This window comes from Diadema antillarum, unplaced genomic scaffold, assembly GCF_040938485.1.
Source record: "Diadema antillarum isolate AM-2024a unplaced genomic scaffold, OU_Dant_1.0 seq00002095_RagTag, whole genome shotgun sequence".
Classification (NCBI taxonomy): Eukaryota; Metazoa; Echinodermata; class Echinoidea; order Diadematoida; family Diadematidae; genus Diadema; species Diadema antillarum.
The window spans coordinates 172,075-193,101 of NW_027272739.1; the positions used below are offsets into that span (position 1 = coordinate 172,075).

General features: G+C 41.8%; 1 protein-coding gene and 1 pseudogene across 1 annotated transcript; both read right to left on the reverse strand.

Moving 5' to 3' along the window:
- Positions 1–1,618: 1,618 nt before the first annotated feature.
- On the reverse strand, positions 1,619–5,863 carry LOC139713913 (uncharacterized). Its single transcript, XM_071625634.1, has 3 exons — positions 5,464–5,863; positions 3,646–3,839; positions 1,619–3,127 (listed from the first exon to the last, which is right to left on the reverse strand). Exons 1-3 carry the CDS (start codon positions 5,861–5,863, stop codon positions 1,619–1,621), a joined length of 2,103 nt encoding a protein of 700 aa, XP_071481735.1.
- Positions 5,864–13,239: 7,376 nt separating this feature from the next.
- Positions 13,240–20,141, reverse strand: LOC139713914 (ankyrin-repeat and fibronectin type III domain-containing 1-like; annotated as a pseudogene).
- Positions 20,142–21,027: the final 886 nt, after the last annotated feature.

Genomic DNA, 21,027 nt, shown 5'->3' on the forward strand with positions numbered 1-21,027 from the left:
TGTCTAGAATCAAGGAATAACTGTAGATGCAACCTTTGATATGGAATCTATTGATACAAGTTTTAGCAGGTGACTACACGTGTTATTCATATTCTCTCAGGAGACTAGGAATGAGTGAGCATTAAGTTGTGATCCTAACAGTGTTTCAAAATGTGTAATTTCTTCTGAGCATTGTCCTTTTAGTTCCCCCCGCCCCCCCCCCCCCCCCCCCCCCCCCCCCCCCACTCGTCCAATGTGCTGGAAATAAGTTATTGAATCTGTGGACAAGCTGTGAGTTAAGATGAAACCTCGCTCTTTCCAGAAACAAAAAATGCTGAACAGTTTTGATTCAGTAGTGTAACCTATCCGTGAAGAGCTTGACTGCAAGAAATGAAAAAAAAAAAATATCTCTGATGTGTGACATGTGAGCAATACATTTATGATTACATTTCTCTGTAGCAAGTTTTTCAATGAATCAAGGGAAAGAAAGGGAGTTCATATATTTAAGTTGAAATGCATCGAGTACGGATGCATTTATTGCTGATCTAGCCTTTGGATCATGTTGTACAATTATTGTCATATTTATTGTGTTGCCTCTAAGATTGCTGAAGACCAGTCGTGAATGTTTTCTCATTCATCAATAAAAAAAAGTGAGTGAAAAATGAATAAATAAACTGCAAGGACAAGCAATGAAAGCATAGCTGACAAGCTCTTTTGAGTGTTTATTTGTTGCGTTCACATTATTTTACTGCGATGATTCATGTAGATAAGAGTGTGTCCAGGAAGAGACTATGTGCACATATACAGTCAAACCTGCCTTAGCGGCCACCTCTCTATAGCGGCCACCTGTCTATAGCGGCCACTGAAAAATCCCCCCGAGAGAAAAGCCATGTTAAAGACCCTGTATATAGCGGCCACCTGTCTAACGCGGCCAGCGGCCACAAATTTTGTTTCCCGCGGTAGATTTTAACCTGTCTATAGCGGCCAAAAACCTGATGGAGCCGTAGCCGAGCTGATAATTCAGGGTGTTTTTCTGCTTTTTAGCTGTGCCAGTCATTTCTGGGCAACATTCAGTGATCGCCACCGTTGCATTCATCACTTATTCAGTCACAATAATGCACTAATTCATGACTGTGCACATGCTACATCTAGTGTACTGTGCAACAATTTCATAAACACCGGCATTGTGCTATGCATGATACACACGTGTGCATACGTACACACATAAATGTACATGTATACAACGATGATACATGTACATGTAGGCAATGCACACAAAGTTGGATTACCTGTCTATAGCGGCCACCTGTCTATAACGGCCACTTTTTCCGTATCCCTTGGGTGGCCGCTATAGACAGGTTTGACTGTATCAACATCCGCTTATAACTTTTTGGTGAAAATGCAGATACTGGAAGATCTAATAACAGAAATGGCGATGTGAATCTACATGGGTTATTACCAAGTTCACCTTATCGAATTTTCGCTGAAACAAACCAGGCAAATGAGACCTATAAACAGTAAATATCAACCAAGTCCATTTAAGGAAATGTGACGAAAGTGTCATAAGATCCCAGATTCGCCGTCTTATTGTTATGTTTGATGATGTTATCAGTATTCAAACCAGTCAGCAGGATAGCTACTATTTTTCCAGCGTGTATTCGTCCGTTTTGTACTGCCACTTCATGAACCCACCGGCGGGAATCTTATTGATGGTGATGCTGGTGATCGTCTGGTATCCTCCAGACGTGGTTATCTGCTCCTTTCTGATGATGAATTCTCTCGTGCTCATCTGGCACTGGTTCCTAAAGCTCGACACGGTGTCGGCGAACCCCGCTGGGAATTTGGGCGTGGCTTCCTGAGAGGGGGAGGGCGTGTCCTCCACCACGTCAGCGAATCGGAGTCGGCGAACCTCGCTGTGCTTGGTGACGAAAGGGAGAGGGCTGGTCGCGCGCGTCACCAACTGCAGGCACTGCTCGCACTGGGCGCTCTTGATACCATGCAGCGGACAGACGGATTGGGAAGCCCTAGAGCCAGTAGTGGTGGTGTTGGTGGAGCTACAAGTTGGCTGGTCCGCTAGAAACTTGCCAAGGACGTAGTCCTTGTCAGTCCCCTGCATATCAAGTTTTCGCATAATCTCCTTTGGAGTGGGCTCTTTTTGCTTGCGCTTGTTCTTCTTCCGTCGACGACGCACCTGGCGCACTTTCTCCAAGCTCCAGTTAATGAAAAGCTTCTTGGTGTCAAACTTTGCGTTGCCTGCAGTGGATCTGGGCTGGGATAAACAGGGTGTGACCCGCTGCACGACATTGATGTACTCCAGGTTAGGCGAAAACGTGAGTTGCCGCTTTGAATCGCCTCGCTGTAAATCCGTTTTTTCCGCGTCTTGCGGACGTTTGTCCTTCTCTTTGGTAGCGTGATTGCGGTGGTTAGGGTAAGCGTTGCCAATGTTAGGGCTAGCGAGACAGCTGCGCAATGGAGACGGGCTATCACCGCGCTTATCGAGCGCGGACATCAACTCGTCTTTTCGTGCCGTGGGTGTAATGGACGGGAGACACAGCGGTTGGGACCGCGTTCCAAGCGACGCGCGAACCACCTGCAGTGACGATTTGTAGCCTGAGGATTTCGACGAGTCCCGCGTGAAATAGACGGTGCTGCAGGGCATGCATTGCGTGTTGGCTCGCTGACGTTGGAGGCACTTTCCTTCCACGGTCATTTCGTCATCATCATACGACTTTATACCGAGTGTGAAGCGGTTGCGTAGAACCAGCGGGAGGCTGTAGTAGCTGGAAGGGTACTTTGGGGCGACATTTCGCGGGCTACCCTGCAACGAAAGCTCTTTCCGTCGCTTTAGCATCGTGTGAGTTGGTACCAGCGACGGTGTTGGCGAGTTTGGCGGGTTCACGGGCGTGGCTGGTGTCGCGCGCGTCATCCTGCTCGAGTCGCCTAGTGCTGTCTGTCGCTGGTCCGGGGTCCAGCCGAAGTCGAGCATGGTGTCGGGCGACTCGCCCGTCAATTTGAGGTAGCTCTCGTTCTTCTCAGCTAGTGTGTCGATGCCTACTCTAGACCCATGGTGGCGATAGATGACGTCACTCAACTCCTGCAGACTCGCCGCGTAGTACGTGAATGTTATCTTCACCGTTTCAGCTCCATCCTAGTGGGAGAAAGTACATGATTCAGGTAGACGTAATCTAACTTTAACTCTGCAGAAGCTTGATTCATCAAGAGAGAAGACAAGCTGTCCTTGTAGAGATCAATCATGTTGGATGTTGTTTCTTGGAAATCAGTAGGACAAATCAAAGAGACTTGATTTTCAACCAAGCAGATTCGGTCATCTAGAGTTTATACTTGTCTATTCATACGAGTTTACAAAAAGCTTTGCGATAGCCTTTGGACGATAGCATGTATTAAGGCGCTAAGTAGACGACAGAAGCCGACAATAGAGCAAATCAAATAATATTCATTATGATATATTAAATTGAAAGTTAAATTGCAATGATAAGCCGTGATTTACTGGGAGCCAATGTATTTTATACTAACACATCATGTGATAATGAAATACATTTTCTGATTACATGCATTTTCAGGGCACGTAGGGACTTGTTTCGATTATCGTGAATTTGTCTTTGTTCGTCTGTTTGTTGGTGAGAAGCATGTTACCTTGTCGTTGGCGTTCTTTGGGTGATTTGACGAATGTGTCGTCGCAACGTTGTGGCGGTAGACATCGGTGACGAAGGAGAAGAGTTTCCGTTCCGTCAGCAGTGAGTAATAGGCGAAGAGCAGGCTGTCGAGTAGGGCGCCCTCTGTCACTCGTATTGAGCTGAATTTACGCCAGGCCACTGAGTGTACGAACGGCCAAAAATTCTCTAAGATCGGGAAAAGATATGCAAAAAACAAGATGCGTGAGTAATATTACGTGTTTTAGAATTTATGGACTTTTGATTTATTATAGATATTATATTATATTGGAAGTACAAGTACGAATTGTTACGTAACCTCCTCTGGATCTAACACCTGACGTCCCCTTGAGTTTTTCCGTCGAATCACTGTTCGCTAGCCTCACATGAGAATATCATTTTAAAAAAATGGCGACGCACCCTAAATAGAATGATTCCTAACTTATAGGGCTTAATATATTCTAAGCTGCTTTTGTCTATTTTGTTTGTGTTTTTTTTTTCTCTGTAGATATCCATACAGGAGTTAGAAAAGCCCCACCCTGTATTCGTGTTATAATATTAACGCAAGTGTTGATGTCAGTTATTATTGTTTCCTAACACGAGGATGTAAATAAAGTCAAATTCAAAGTGACAATGATTGATCGAATGCGATTGATTCTGATAAATTTTTAACTGAATCCATTATTATAATTATTTCAGGAAAGTCAAATTTTTCGTTATTTTCCAACTAGACGAGTAAAAATTCCGTTCCGTCAGCAGTGAGTAATAGGCGAAGAGCAGGCTGTCGAGTAGGGCGCCCTCTGTCACTCGTATTGAGCTGAATTTACGCCAGGCCACTGAGTGTACGAACGGCCAAAAATTCTCTAAGATCGGGAAAAGATATGCAAAAAACAAGATGCGTGAGTAATATTACGTGTTTTAGAATTTATGGACTTTTGATTTATTATAGATATTATATTATATTGGAAGTACAAGTACGAATTGTTACGTAACCTCCTCTGGATCTAACACCTGACGCCCCCTTGAGTTTTTCCGTCGAATCACTGTTCGCTAGCCTCACATGAGAATATCATTTTAAAAAAATGGCGACGCACCCTATATAGAATGATTCCTAACTTATAGGGCTTAATATATTCTAAGCTGCTTTTGTCTATTTTGTTTGTGTTTTTTTTCTCTGTAGATATCCATACAGGAGTTAGAAAAGCCCCACCCTGTATTCGTGTTATAATATTAACGCAAGTGTTGATGTCAGTTATTATTGTTTCCTAACACGAGGATGTAAATAAAGTCAAATTCAAAGTGACAATGATTGATCGAATGCGATTGATTCTGATAAATTTTTAACTGAATCCATTATTATAATTATTTCAGGAAAGTCAAAATTTTCGTTATTTTCCAACTAGACGAGTAAAAAAGCATTTATTCAAAAGGCCATTTAGGGTATTGTACTTGGTATCATTACAAAATACGCCAGTTAGGATCCATTTCACATGTGTCTTGACACGGGTGAGTAGCACATTATGGTCTAAAAGCGACCCCCCCCCCCCCCCCCCACACACACACACACACCTCCCGGATATGCAGTACAGGTACACTGCAATGGCGGATCCAGAGGGGGCGCACCGCGCGCCCCCTCTTTATTTTTGGTTAAAACAAAAGAAATAAAAGGGAAAAATGCGGGGGGGGGGGGGATGCGTGCGCCCCCCTTTAATTTTGCAAAGGCGCCTCCTCTTCACGGAATTCCTGGATCCGCCCTAGGTAGGCTATGAGAACATGTATGATTTATACTCATGTTGTGAAAATTCGACCATACCTTCGTTGAGAGTCTTGCTGGACTGGAGATCATCCATGTCGAACCTCTCCCCCCACACCAGCGAGGCTGGGGGAGCCACGCCCTTATACCTGTCGTTCTTCAGTCGCTTCAGGTCGTCTTCTAGGTTGCCCGTCTGGTAAAGTTTATGGTTAACGCTGAACATGACACGCTTAGGCCGACTTCGCAGATACACGCACGCCTTTTTGTAGAGTACTTCACGATCCCCCTCCCCCTCCTCCTCCACCTCCACATCCGGGCGGCTAGCCGGGTCGGCTTCCTGTACTTGCGGTATCCCTTTGGAGTTTTCAATGCGCTGCCTGACATTGTGGTGCCGAGTCGTGCTGCAGCCAGTAAAACTCCGGACTTTACGCGGAGATGCGGGATGAATGAGCGATGCCATAGGCAGCTATTCCCTCGTTTTTCTGTTTAATTTCTTATTGTTTCCCATGTTCGATTATTCCGTCAGATACTGTTTTATTTGCTTCAGAAATACGAGTTTCCATTCTTTTTGTGTATGTGTATTTACACCCATTTGTTTACTTCACATACAGTGAAAACACGCTGCTCTAGCGCATATAACACATGAACCATAATGACGGATCATTTCCATAGAAGCCAATGGCAGGTGCGCGCGTTCCCATTGTCTGGTAGAGCTGACGTCATGAATAGGATGCGCGCTATCGGCATAAGATGTTGAAGGGTTACGATGACATTGTTTCGTAAAAATATGACTAAATATAAAATGTTGACGTGAATCCTAATCAAACGATTACCTATTTGATATCTTTTAACGATATTTTTGCGTAACATACGCGGCCGATATAAGTTTGTTTGTTTGATTTTTTTTTTTCTCTAATGACTGGTACTTGTGACGCTCGTAACGACCGCTCATAAAAAGTAGCGAACTTTAAATCTGCGGCGCAAACGCTACAAAGACAACGCTAATCAGGCAAACAATGGTGTTCTGCACATGCGCGAGACAGCTGTTTCAATAATTGTCCAACCCAGGAGGCTGCGTCGTCGTAGCGTTCGCGTCGCAGATCTAAAGCTTGCTATCACTGCTCAAATACGTGACTTTGTTCATTCAGCGGTTTGCCGTCATCTACAAATGCCTTTACATGTCCACCATAGAAGATTGGACCACGAAGTGTTGAATACGGATGATATGCGGGCAGAATTTTAACTTTCGGCTGAAATTATTTGTCGAGCTTTCTCGCTACCTGTTAATTTCCAGGGTAACGATCGTCTGCGCTAGGCTGCATAGTCTGTATTATATTGCACTGTATACGGCTTGGAGGTGCTGTTGGTGGCCGGCCTGGGAATTTCTGTACAGCACAATGCAAGGATATAATTAAGTTGCATTATGAAATGACAAGGATAAAAAAAAAGAAAAGAAAAAAGAAAAAGAAAAAAAAAAACAAGGAAAAAAAAAAACCCGCACTAATTTAGTCGGGCGTTAGTAAGAATCATCCTCTCTCTCTCTATGGCCCGAATTCACGAAGGTGGTACAAATGAAACCATGGTTTAACCCTAATCAGGCTGGGGGGGGGGGGGGGGGGGGGTGGAATCCGCCCCCCCCCCCCCCCCCGACGTTTCGCGCAATACCTTCGCAGCGCGATAAGCTCCCGCCGCGATGTTTCATGACTTTTTTCTTTCAAGTATCGCGCAACTTTTGAGACCAAAATTGTAGCGCCCGCGCGTACCGTTTTGACGCGACGCCCGTTCGAAAAAAATTTGTCAACCCAAAAATTGCTCCAAAACGTGATTTTGTGTACAAATCCAATGCAAATTGTGTTTTTTCAATTAATTCACATAAAAATTCATATCTTGACTTAGAATGGACGAAATTAATTTATTTTAGCATAAAAAAGCTTCGAAAAATGTCTGTGACAAATTTTGGCCAAAAAACAAACAAAAACAAAAGGTCGAAAAACAGAGAAATACATAAGAAATTCAAAAAACAATCAAATACATAAGAAATTAATTTCGATACAGATTTTTTTTTATCGTATGTCTCAGGAGAATGATACAAGAAACATTTTAAAAAAGAAATTAGCTTAATTAGAGCATTAATAAGTGATTTAGAGCCCAAAACTGATTTTATGCATAAATTACAATAATTAATTAATATAAAATATAAGAAAAATTTTTCGGAGAAAGCAACCATACATTTTGATAGTATACGTCGCGGGCGTCGCGTGTGCCGATTTTCGGCGCGATCACGCGTTCCATAGGCGAGATCTGAAGGGGAGGGGGGCGGAATCCGCTCCCCCCCCCCCCCCCCCCCCCCCCCCCCCCCGATATAGCATAGCCAAAAAAGCCCAGTCTGATTAGGGTTAAACCATGGACAAAAACCATGGAGCGCCAAGTGTCGCATGGAATATTTTGTTACAAAATCAGTCATTTCGTTGATGAAATAATTATTTTGTAACAAAATGACAACATTTTGCAACGAAGTGAACATTTCGCCCACGAAATGATAATTTCGTTAACGAAACGGTCATTTCAATGACAAAATGACCAATTTCATAACGGAAATATTCCATGCGACACTTGGCGCTCCATGGTTTTTGTCCATGGTTTAAACCATGGTTTCATTTGTACCACCTTCGTGAATTCGGGCCTATAAGTTTGGAACAGTCCAAAACACACTCGGCTTTGTCACACATTTATCAGACTGTTCCAAAGTTATTATTGGGTCGATAATTCTTGCTGATGCCCTCTGTAATATGCATTTATTATTATTTTTTGTATATTATAAAATGTTATACCTTACATGTCCGGCGCAGCCGTGAGGGCCGTGGGGGCTCGGGCCCCCACACTTTTTGTGCACCATACAAAGGAATACATAAGGTGTCATCACTTTGGGCCCCCACACTTGTTTTAACCCGGAAGTACGTAAGTGGCACTAAAATAGAAATAGATAGGGATCTTGAAGTATGGCGGCGGTAAGGTTATGTTTTTTTTTTTTGCTTGTCAGCTGAAGAAACCCGAAGATGGACGGGTAGAGATGAGCTGAGGACCTTTTTTTTTTTTTTTTTTTTTTTTTTTTTGCTTGTCAGCTGAAGAAACCCGGAAGTGGACGGGGAGAAGAGATGAGCTTTTTTTCTTTTCTATTTTTTTTTGCTTGCTAGCTCATGAAACCCGGAAGTGGGCCCCCACACTTTTGAAAACACTGCGCCTGCTCTGCCTTACTCTTTCATCTGGTATCATATATCTTCACTGTTCGTTTGTTTGACTCTTCTCTCTTTCTTAAATTCCAGTAGGCCCTATAAATTGCATTTCTCCTGACGCAAGCTGCTGGCCCACATGAAATTCAATAATTGTGTTTGTGTATCATTTCTTTTTCATATCAAAGACAATGTCATGATACTGCACAGGTGATTGGAATCATGTTATGATAATGTATCTCAACAAAATGGACATTTTCCAACTGGCCTAGAGCAGTTCATTGTAATGTCATTGCCTCTGTCTTCGTGCAAGTGTAATTTCATTCAATTTTTGATATATTGATGAACTAGCCTGTGTTCATTAATCACTACAACTTACTTATTCATTTTGATTCTCCTACGTGTCTCCACTGGTGTAAAACTCGTTTTCTCCAGCCTGAAAATTAACTAATGCCCCATAAAAAACCCCAAAACGACACAAAACCAAAACACACACACACACACAGACACACACACCAAAAACAAAAAACCAATAACACCATAACAATTAATAAAAAAAAATAAAAAAAATAAAACAAACACATCACATCAATCATCTCTGTCTATCTGTCTGTCTGTCTGTCTGTCATACACCAGGAATCACACACAGTTGCTATTTTGCCTCAGTGAGAGACCACAAGGAAAGACAGCGACACGATGGCCATTAATTCATTTTCAATTGTATGTGATTTATTCCAATGTGATATTATAAATAGTAAATCTTCCTCAGTATTTACAATGTTGTCCATGCACACCAGATAATAGTTGTACTGCATGATATGTACAATCCAGGAAAACGTTCTTCTGATCTGTGAAGAGGGATTATGTACACGATCTAAATTCCAATAATTCATAAAAAATGAGAGAAAAAACACAAGCATTGGCAGTCTTGGCTATTGGTATAATTTATCACATCTGTGTGGTGTCTAGTTTTCTGAGCACTCCAATTGAAGATGAGCAAATAACGTAAGACCTTGAATGAGAACTACAGGTCTGTCACAACCTGACATATTTCTGACACGACACGTACACACATACACACAAACACACACATACACACATATACAGACACACATACAAAGCTGGCAACCATGGTAGGGTAGTAGGTAGGATGTTCACTGTTTCACACACTGAGATAGATACATCAGAGAACACGATAACTTTGGTCTCTTGCCATTTGACCATCTCCTAGCTGAACGAGGGTGTTGGTGCACGCCAGAGAGGACATAATGAAAAAAAAAATAATTTCTACGTCTCTTCTCTTTGCTTATCTACACTTTCTTCATATCATAGAGTGCTATTATCACTTGGTTTCAAGTGGGAGATGCTACAATTGCAGAACGTCGTTACACGGAGTGGGGGGAAACATTTCAGCCACTTTACACGTTGATTGATGAAAGAACATAGAGGATATACTATGATTACACATGACCACACCTTTCTGCTCGTGCATAAAGACAGTAGTGTAGTGGAAACAAAGGAATAAATACATATATTGCAAAAAGAAGGTATTTTGAATATTGACTGCATTCATTGCACATAATGCCACACTGAGCAGGTAAGAATCTACTTAAAAAGTTCTGGTTGTTGAAGTATTTCCAGCCAAGACGCAGGACAAGAGGTAAGGTAAGATCTAAATTGTATGAATATCACCCTGTAACTACAAGAAGAACCTAAGAGAGTATTCATTATAGAATCACTTGCACACACAGCCACCATGATGGCACCTTCAATGGCTGATTGATATACAGAATGCAGAAGTATTTAAATGTTTATTCCTGTTTGCTTTACAATACTGCCAGATTGCTCAAAATCTGACGAAAAAGACTTGTGGATTATTTGGAGGTGACGGTACGGGTGTGAGTCTCGTTCAAAAAGTCTTAGATGGTTGGTAAATATGCTGAAAAAACAACAACAAACTACCTGCTGCTAAGTGGGAAAACATTCTCCTTTTCACAGTATTACCATATTTGTTTTTTGTTTTTTTGAGGCTTTGCACCTTGTTAAATTTACATAAGCTAGATATCAGCTATTGAACCTTTTATAGTAAACTCTTTATGATGGGTTTGGGATGAAACATCTACTGCAAATTGACAGTGACATTAACAATTGTGGTGACCTTATTTCTCCTGTTGTTGTATTTTTTTTTTCAAAATAAATCGCAGAGTGTAAAGGTAGCAAATCAGTATAACATGCTGCTCCTTACATTACCTCACGACAAGCAACCACGTATCACAATTTGTAGATCTTGCCAGTAAATAATGACAGAAGCAAACAAACACTTTCTTGTCGGCTAGTTTGCAAAATTTAAATCTTGTAAGTTGTAATGCAGATTCCTTTTTTTTTAAAACCATTTGAGCTCCCATGTACTAAGCTTTGCAGCTGAATAAACAAAACAAACAAAAAACAACAACAAGGCAGACTGAAAAATTAAAGAAAAGATTTAAGAGAATGACCACTGTTCATCACTCACATCCACCATCCTGCAATGAAATGAGGTAGATTATCCTTATAAAGTGTCAAAGCGAACAATCCTTTATACATGGCATTCCTGTCGATCAGATCAAATGAAATTGCTAACAAAAGCGATTATTTATCCTTTTTGTTTCAGTTAGTAAAATTTAAGTATCAGATGGTGGTAGTTAAGTGAGACATGATAATAAGGTATCTTGAACGATCACTTTTTTTTTCAGACTCAAGGCAAAATAAAGCTGATATTACTGTTGACATCGGGTCACAACAGTACTTAATTTTAAAGGGTCCAATTCAACTCTACAAACACAACATGAAACATCTGACTTTGGCACAGAATAACAATCGACAAGAATTTGAAGTTAAATGACACTTGAGAACAAGTTTGAGCTATTCGCTAAAAAAAAAAACTTTCATATTACCACTGCCACAAATACTGCTCTTCCAGTAAGTTTTTGGACTAAAGTATATTTCCAGGTAAAACTCTATGATATACGACATAATTTCTTGCGCCGTAAGTAAAATGCATTATCATACCCTACAATTTGTAAAATCACTGGATAAAACTGAATGGATTATCATACTTGTAATAAAATTGTAACATATTTTTATGATTAAAATACATCCCATTATCAGTTTGGGAGCTTTGTGAACCTGTATTATTCATTAACAAGGTTAAAGTGGGATCATATTCGTCACAGTATTAAAAGTAATGCAATATCTTGAGCTTCCTCTAGAACTACAGTTACTTGGCATGCTGGCAAAAAAAACAACAACAAAAATAACACAAAATAAAACAAACTGCTTGGCAATTGGCGTGCAGCTTTCGGCACATGTATTGATGACACTCCAAACCCATATGGCATGCTCCCCATGGTCACTTGGGAGCCCTCTCTTCTTAAAATGGCACACTGACTCAAAACGCTTTAATTCCAAGAAACGTCTGGTTTCTCTTGGTCAAAGAAATGTGCAACGGCATATCAATCATAACATACACACGCTTTTCTTAGAACACGTTCACACTGGAATATTTCACCACAGATTTTTTTTCTTCCTTCAAATCATCTAAGACTGCCGAGAGAAGTCTATTAACCACGACCTGCCAATGAATCAGATGACAGTTGCAAAATACTTCTGTTATTTTTTACTATTCCTTACCTCTTCAGAACTTTTCAATCATTGCATAGCACACAAACGTTATCATACGACGTCGCTTCCTGATAGCAAAGCCGTTGAATGTTCTAGATAGCTTTCTCTGGCTTCTATTTCTGCTGTACACTGTACACGTAAGGTCACTTTTCTAGTTCTCAGCTTGGATCAAATACAAGTGTGGAACAATGGAAAACAATTTGGTTGAGACAAAACAGTCATGAAATCAGAAGGAACTGATCAATGGATTTCCCTCTTCCTTATTTTTAATAACATAGTTTGTGCAATGAATGCATACTGAGGCTTCTGCAACAATACGCAGTGGATAAATGTTGCAGGTCATTTTTGTTCCCGCCCGCTTAAAAGATACTGAATGACTCGTGGTGCATTCGATTTTCTTCATTATGGCTACGATTTATTGCACATTACATCATCTAACACATCAAATGAAAATAACGACCAAGCTCTGTTATCCATTCTAGCCTCTTCAGTGTTCATAGTTTCCATGTCACCTAAAACTCAGCTGAAAAATGCAACCTTCCAATACGACTAGAAATCAACTGAATGTCCTAGTCTTCCATGAAATTGTGTTTTTTTTCTTTTTCTATCTGCTCATATTACTCACAGAAAGAAAATACCTCTGGAATGCTTAACAAACCACATGAATACATCAGCCAAAGTGATTTTCTCTGTAAAGGGCCTAGGTTGACAAAAGTCGATATACATTATGTCACAAGATAAATGTTTGCAGTAAATGTGAATATGGCTGTAAATAAAAAAAAACACTGCCAGAGATTTATTTCACAAATTATAAGAATTTTTGATTAAATTGGCATTAAAAAAGAGAGAGTGAAAACAGGTTGTCAAAATCAGTACAACAATGGATATAAGATTTAAAACAAAAGTAACTAGGCTAAAGGAGCCTCATTGTATTATACTGCCAGGAAAGAAAAGTATTATTATAAGATAAAGTCCTAAAAATAACCCCAGTAATGTATGGAGGCCATGGCAATCTAATTCATAGTACATCAGGTAATATGGGGTACAAACTATCTTAAAGGCATAATATATGTCTGAAAATTATACACATGGCAAGAGATTTACCAGACACCACCATAACCTTGACATTTGAATATCTGGTTCCCGAATATTAAGTGACAACCTGTCTTGACTGTTAAACCTCAGTCACTGGTGAAAAAGAGGGAATGATTTTTAGTTGTCAATTTCTGCCCACGGCAGAGAAACGTTCTGTTTGTCAGAAATTCTTTGGTGTTGAAGGGGACATAGCTCTCCCCTGCCTAGTCCCAAGATGAGCAACCATTCTCCAGCGATGCAATCCCGTGGTATGGCCGCAGTCACTGTACTGGCCTCTCCATCAGTTATCTCTCTGCCCTTGTCAGCAAAGAGCACCATTCCTCTGTTGCATAGCAGTGTAACCGCTTGATAATTTCTTATTGCTTGCGCCATTGAGGAAGTGTTCTGTCCAGTCTGCGACCCCTTCTGGTCAGAGAGAGCAAGAAAAGGTGCAAAAATCCCCATTTCCAGGAAAAAAAACACCACTTTGTACCACAAGGCACCTTGCTGTAGCCAGCAGTCCCTCTCAATTTGTGCAGAAATGACACAGAGGAATTCCACGCAAGTCAGCTGGTGAGATTGACTCGTAGACACACTCCAATACCGGGGGGAATCAGTCTTCGTCTGCATCACCTGACAGCATTTCAGGACTCCAAAGGGCTTGGCAGAACTGGAACCAATGTACAATCTTTCTGCCCCCGCGCGCCTTTTCCCCTCCCCTCCTCCGATCCTCATCCTCCTGATCTCCATTGCACTGATGATTCTTGAGGATGCACACACTTACAGCTACAGGCAGAGAGAGCTGTTCAAAGTGGATGTGTTTTTTCTTTGAAAGAGAGATGGATTGGGGGCAATCCCGGCATCATACCTCCGTCGAGGGTCCAACGTTCAGGATCGCCCTCTCCGAATCCTTGGGGCGGACGAAAAGCTGGCCTTTGGTCCAGGGGTTTTGGAGCTGTAGGGGGCAGAAGTGGTCCTGCAGCGTGTACTCCTTGGCGGCGATGATGGCCACCAGGCAGAACTGGGCGCTGTCCTCCGGTGAGAAGGCGGGCGTCTCCACCCCGCTGCTCTCCATGGCCTTGTTCAGCTGCTGGACGACGAGGCTGACGATCTCCTCGCACGTCGTCCTCGACGTCACATGGAGCTGTGGATTGAGAAGACAAGAAAATATTAGACTGGCTGCATTGATTTCGGCAAATAACCAATCATGATGATTATCATCAATTGTGATAAGCAGGTGAGAAAGTTTGGACATTTATGACCAGACTAAGCATTGATCCTTATTCAATCCTACTACTTCTGCTGCGATTACTACTACTACTACAACTAGTTCTACTGTTATAATGACCACCACCACTACTACTACTACTACTACTACCACTACTACTACTATTACTACTAGTACTACCACTGCCACTACACTACAATACCAATTCCACTAATACTACGACTGCAACTCCTGATATTACTATATGATATCTGTGTTGGCATTGTGCATTTCAACTGCAAACAATAAGTCCCTAGACTCTCAAAGATATGGCCTATTTGAACAAAATCTTTGACGAGGATGACAATCACTTCATCCTGCTTTTACCTTGACACTCGTTCCTTGGCAAGACCGGAATTGTAGGCGGGGAACACTCTGAGGATGCCAGACTTGAGGGTGCTGTCTGCCACAGTCTCCACGTTGAGGGGCAACGTCTGGCAACCGATGCTGCTACTACAGGGAGGGGGTGGCAGCAACGTGTGGTTCTGTGAATCTGAGGATAAAAAGCAAGAGCACAAAACAGAGCACAATTAACAATTGCATCACCAATTATGATCACTGCTACCACTACTACTACTACTACTACTACTACAATGGATTCTGGCAATAACAAATTCAGTGGGACCAGTGAAAGCACTTTGTTATACTGAAATTTTGCTGTATCAGGGTTTGACAAACAATGGTAAACACAGAAACTCTGGGGAGAGGGAAATACTATGCTAAAACGGTACTTTTGTAATATCAGTGTTCTTAATAACGAGAGACTGCTGAATTCCCATCATGACATATACATGTACTTTCATGAACTTCTAACTTCTCTCCCTATATGCAGAAATAGTATCACCCACCTTTCATACACTGCCCCAGTGTGGCAAGAATGTCCTCGGAAGCGTCACTGGCGAAGGGGGAGGAGCATAGAGCACCGAGAGGGGCACGCCCCCTTTGATCTGCTTGTCCCTGGCGTACTGGAGGATGTCCATGATCCATCGCATCCCTCTCCACATCATGTCCAGTGACTGGGAGGTCGGAATGACAAGTATGATGCACCACAATTTAGTAAAGTGTTAGCCTGCCCTCTAGAGTTCAATTGAACACTTTTCTTTCTTTCTTTTTTCTAGCTTAGTCTTATCCACTAGACCCCACATTATATCCAATGACAGGAATTTATGGCAGAAGACCACACACAAAAAAATGAAAAAAAAAAGGAGAAAAATACAAAATCAAACTTGCTGGGCCTATTGCAACTGACTTATATATCAGCACCATTTATTCAGTGTTTCAGTAGTAGCCTTGATAGAAAATCATGTGCATACATACTCGGAATGGACTTGAACCAAGATCTCCTGATTAATGAATAGATCCACTAGACTATCAAGCTTTCGACCAACAGCAAGTGTTGGTTTTTATCCCTTATAGCAGCAGGTACTATATTAGTGGTCATTGATTTTAATAAGCTCAGGCATGCTCTCTAGTATTTAGCATTAAGAAAGGTTGCCAAAAAAAGCTACCAATACAAGCTTTTTTTTTCCAGCTCATCATAGACAAAATATGCAGAGAGAGGGTCGTTTGCATGGTTTTGAGATTACTCCTTGCCCGGCTTTGAGGCACCCCACTGCCACTCTTGAGACTGTCATCATCATCATAATCATGATGCAGTGAATTACGAGGGCGCTCTCACCTTCTGGAATTCCTCCACTTGAGTCTGCCTCTGCTTGGCCTCGTTGAGCTCGTCGTTGGAGAAGGCCTCGCGGAGCTGCTGCTGGGTGATGAGTGCCTCCGTCTCCATGATGGACGACAGGCGGGCATAGCGTCGGATGAAGTCCCGTGGTATGTGCTCATGTGAACTGTTCAGTGCGGGGGTGGGGGGGGGGGGGAGAACAAAAACATGCATGCCATTAGGTAATTGGAAGATTGGGATATCTCATTCCTGTCAGGTCTGACAGGAGTTCAACATTTTCAATTTATGTGTTGTTTGATTCTTCAAGTTATCAGTGCTAGTATTATCTGCACTACGCTTGCTTCCAAGTACTTTTCTGAACAGGAGCAAATTCCTGGTGATATTGATGTTTTTGTTGAGAACCTCTTTCCTGAAAACGGACATGTGTCACAGCAAATCCACTTGTATACTTGGAACTACCACTTCTATTTCGCTGCCTGGAATTCTAAGATCATACTTGACTACATTTATGAGAAGAATATCTCTCCATTTCATGAAAATTCATTTTTTTAATGTAAGCATAAGGTCATTTTTTATATTTGGATTCATCCTGCAACAAATTTTTCACATACCACAGAATCATGTGATTCTGTTTACACAGCATCAGGTGACCTTTTTCTAAAGGGCATGTCAGGTGACTTACTCATTTCAAAGATGGGCACTGAGATGGAGGTGAAATCTCGGCTGATGATCCAGTCATCGGATGTGTCCCCGGTCCTATGCACACGCTTCCCAACGGCGGGAGCAGCAAAATGAAGGCAATCTGTGGAGCAAGGTGGAGAGCGAAAAGAGAATGATAGGGATGAAGACTCGTCTATGTGATGTCATGCTATGATTCTCGTCAGCTGCTACAACATTTTTCCTACACTGCTAATTACAGTGGCAGGGAGGAACATTTAGCAATTGATGCTACTCTCCCAAAAGTCTGTTATAAACCCCTCTGTTCAATATGCAACTAGCATTATCTTGGTCAGATTTTGAGGTAGGAGTAGAAAACTTTCAACTTTAACAAATTCACTGATATTCAGCAAGACACAAGGACCCTGAGCAAATTGAGAAAAAGGAGTGAAATACCTTATATTAAAACCTGTCCGCATGCTTCAACATTCACTCATATTTTGCATATGATGTTTTGTTCAGTGAACTTTATCATCATCCATCCAAAATCTTTCTGGCACAAAACAACATTATCTAAAAAAGAAATCTGTACAAATCAGAAACAAGTGAAGGAAGGAAACCAGAAAAACAAAACAAAGCAAAACAAAAACCAAAACAAACAAAACAGGAGCTTGGCAGCCTAGTCTACCGCTTCCGTACCTCGCACTTGTCCAGACTGTGCAGCCAGTCCCACTCCTCCTGCGAGACGTTGTGGTTGTCGCGCACCTTGATGTGGGGCAGCATGCTGGGGTGCTTCTCCGGCACCTGCACCCGGATGTTGTCCACCGAGCTGCGCAGCTTGAGGTAGCCCACGTAGAGACCCCGGGAGAGGGGGGTGTTGCACACCTGGTGGTGCAGGATCTTCTCCTGCAAAGGTCAAAGGTGAATTCAAGAATGGGAGAATAGTCAGGGTGTAGGCCATTTCAAGATTTATAATTGGCGACTATGGTATTTTCTCTTTCTTTCAAACAGCTTTCATCATGTTTGCTCCTGATGCCTCTGTCACCTGATTACAAATTTATTCCAGTATGTCTCTATGGCTGAAATGTGGGAATAGGATATGGTTGTCCTAAGCATCATCATGATCAAATCTAGTGACTACGGTGATAAAATGGCATTTGGCATTAGCACCTGACATGATGGAAAAATGTTATGAGTCTTCAAAATGACTTTAAAAATAAAGCAATTACTGTGACATCTTTATCACTGCATTCATCTGGAGAATGAACACATACCAATAATGCGCCACTCTTTGCCAAAGATCTCTCCTCTATGTGTAAATACTGCCACTATTAACACCATCATCAGTACGTTTCTCATCATATTGAAGTGTATAAGCAATACCATTGCTATCATCAGCAATGCATGTGGGGAAAAAAACAAAACCAAACAACAACATCAGAACACTATTTCGCTGGTGACAAGCTTAGAGTCCCTGGTGCAGTCCCACTCACCGGTAATGAGGTAAGGAGGAGATCAGCTGCCACGGGACATTCGACGCTCATCGACTTCCTCTTCTGCACTCTCGTCATGCTCACCCACTTCAGAGCCGCACTCTGGATCGTCCTTGGGTCCTGCGAGAGAAGAACAAGGGAATGATTAAAAGAACATCATCACTTAATACCCCTACCTACTCGTTGCTATGGAAACGGGGCTCAGGAGGACAAATCCTCCTTTAATAGTCAAGTCTCCCCATGACAATTGCCTACAGAGGAACGAGTGAGAGAACAATGCATATTTCACAGCTCCAATTCTCCAGATGGAAAACAAAACAAACCCTCACCTCTTGGAGACAGTTTGACCCACAATTTGCACTGCTCTTTATGGATAAAAGTAAGTTTTGAACACCAAGAGCATTCAAAATGAATCAATTAATATATGAAGGTGTTATTGAAAGCATGACTCCATTGACCTGTGCCTCTTTGCATACTAAATCATTTATTTCATTTCATTTCATTTTTTTCCAAACTCACATTAAACTGCAAAAGATTCACCAAAAAACAACAACATAGCTAAGAGGATATCATCACATGGATATATCATAAATATATATATATATATAAGAGAGAGATACTGCACAAAGAGAGATACAACACAAAGAGATAATGAAAGAAAATGGAATTCTAAGAGAGAACATGGAGCAGCCAGCAGAGGCCATTGACCTTTCTACGGCTGGCATTAAGAGCACCATGCGTTGTCAGTGAGTGGAAGTGGGTGTGGCCAGTTACCTTGACGCTATTGATGAGGGTGAAGATGAGGATGCCCTGGCTGTCCCTCACGGGCTCGTAGTAGAGCTTGCCCAGGTCCTGCATTCCCAGGATGCTTTGCAGCTGGGCAGCGGCCTGCAGGAGGCGGCTGCGGAAGAGGACGACCGGGGAGGAGGCCGTGGACTGGGTCAGGTCGTTGCGCAGGAGGTCAACGTCCTCCCACGTCTGGGCCACCTGTTGAATAGGAGGAGAAGACAATGGTAAAAATGCCATCAGTACTAATGGAATTCAGAGTCTCTTTGGGATCGTTTTGTTTTATAACCATCAGCTTTCAACATTAAATTCTGATGCAACGCAATGCACACAAAAACTGCCATATACAAGTTTTTTAGTGATCGGTTTTACATGCTTATGAAGTATTCTTGGCAGGTTTGGCCACTAAAAAAAGTATGTTCAGTCTGCACACGACATTTACATCACAAATAGAACAATTTCACAGATGTTGTTCAAATTCACCTTGTAGGAGCTTAATGTCACACTGGAGGAAAGATTGCCTACTCTTTCAAAATTAGTACTTTTTATATCATACATATTCCTCTGGAAGTACAAATTTTTGACGAAATCATTGGAAAGGTTTCATTAAGAAGTGTGACAACATTCTAATTTCCTTACAGAATAGATGGAACTATAACACACTACAGGAGGCATAATTATTATGGTGTATTTCATTGTTTCAGTCACATCTACATGTATTCTCATAATAATGCCTACTATAATTCACACTCCAACCCACCTTCATGAACCAGAGGAAGTCCTGCTGAATGTTGCTGGGGAAGTTCTCGTCCACCTCGACGATGGGGAGATAATCTTCCGTCGTCACCAAAACCTTGTCCTCATTGTAGATGACGGAGGCGATGTACACACCCCTGGAGAGAAGAGAATCGAGACATGCGTCGTACTGAATAAATCAAGTGAGCAGTGGTGCATGGCGAATACTAAAATAATTTCTCACCATCCTTAGAGATCTGTACGGGTCTCATATGCTAGTGATTACTGCAACTTATGATGACTGTAGCTGCCACATTAGGTACGCTATCATTGGAAAAACATTTTCAAAATTTGGGTCGTGATCACGGCAGGGTCTCTTCTTTTTGATTCATCATTTTCACTTGTAAAAAATGTTGAAACTTGGGTCATGACTGTTTGCAAAGAGCTGACCCGGGCATGTACATAAATATAGCATGTTTAATATGTGCAAAGACCACGCACAATAAGCCAATTGCTGAAAGTGAAGGCAAAACATCACTTCTCCAATGACAATCACTTCGTTTGCATATGACCATTTAACATGCTGAACTCGCTGTTTACATCCCTAGTCCTTTAACACAGATGAAATCCCTGAAACATCTCTTGTTCTTCCATGAAAAAGAGACCCCCCCCCAAAAAAAAAAGCAAATACTGTACTCTCTCGCAGTGATGGAAAAATCAGCTTATGTTCTCCACAAAACGTGAGACACAGGCACGTGGCAAAACAGGTTTGGTTGTCTCTTTTTGTTAGTGCTAACTCTGACATTTACACCGTGATTCTGGAGCGTGTCATTGCATATCATGTAAATAATGGTGTCGTGAGAGGAACACCATCATCAATCCCTGTGGCCCAACTAATGTAAAGTCCATTAGTGTCTTGCGAATGTTTCACTCCTTTTTTTTCTTTTAATTTTGTGGGCGACAAATGTCTGACGAAGGGGAGCCCACTCAAAATGTCGTTATTCATGTTGCCTGGAGAATGACATCTGCTATCGACCCTAATCA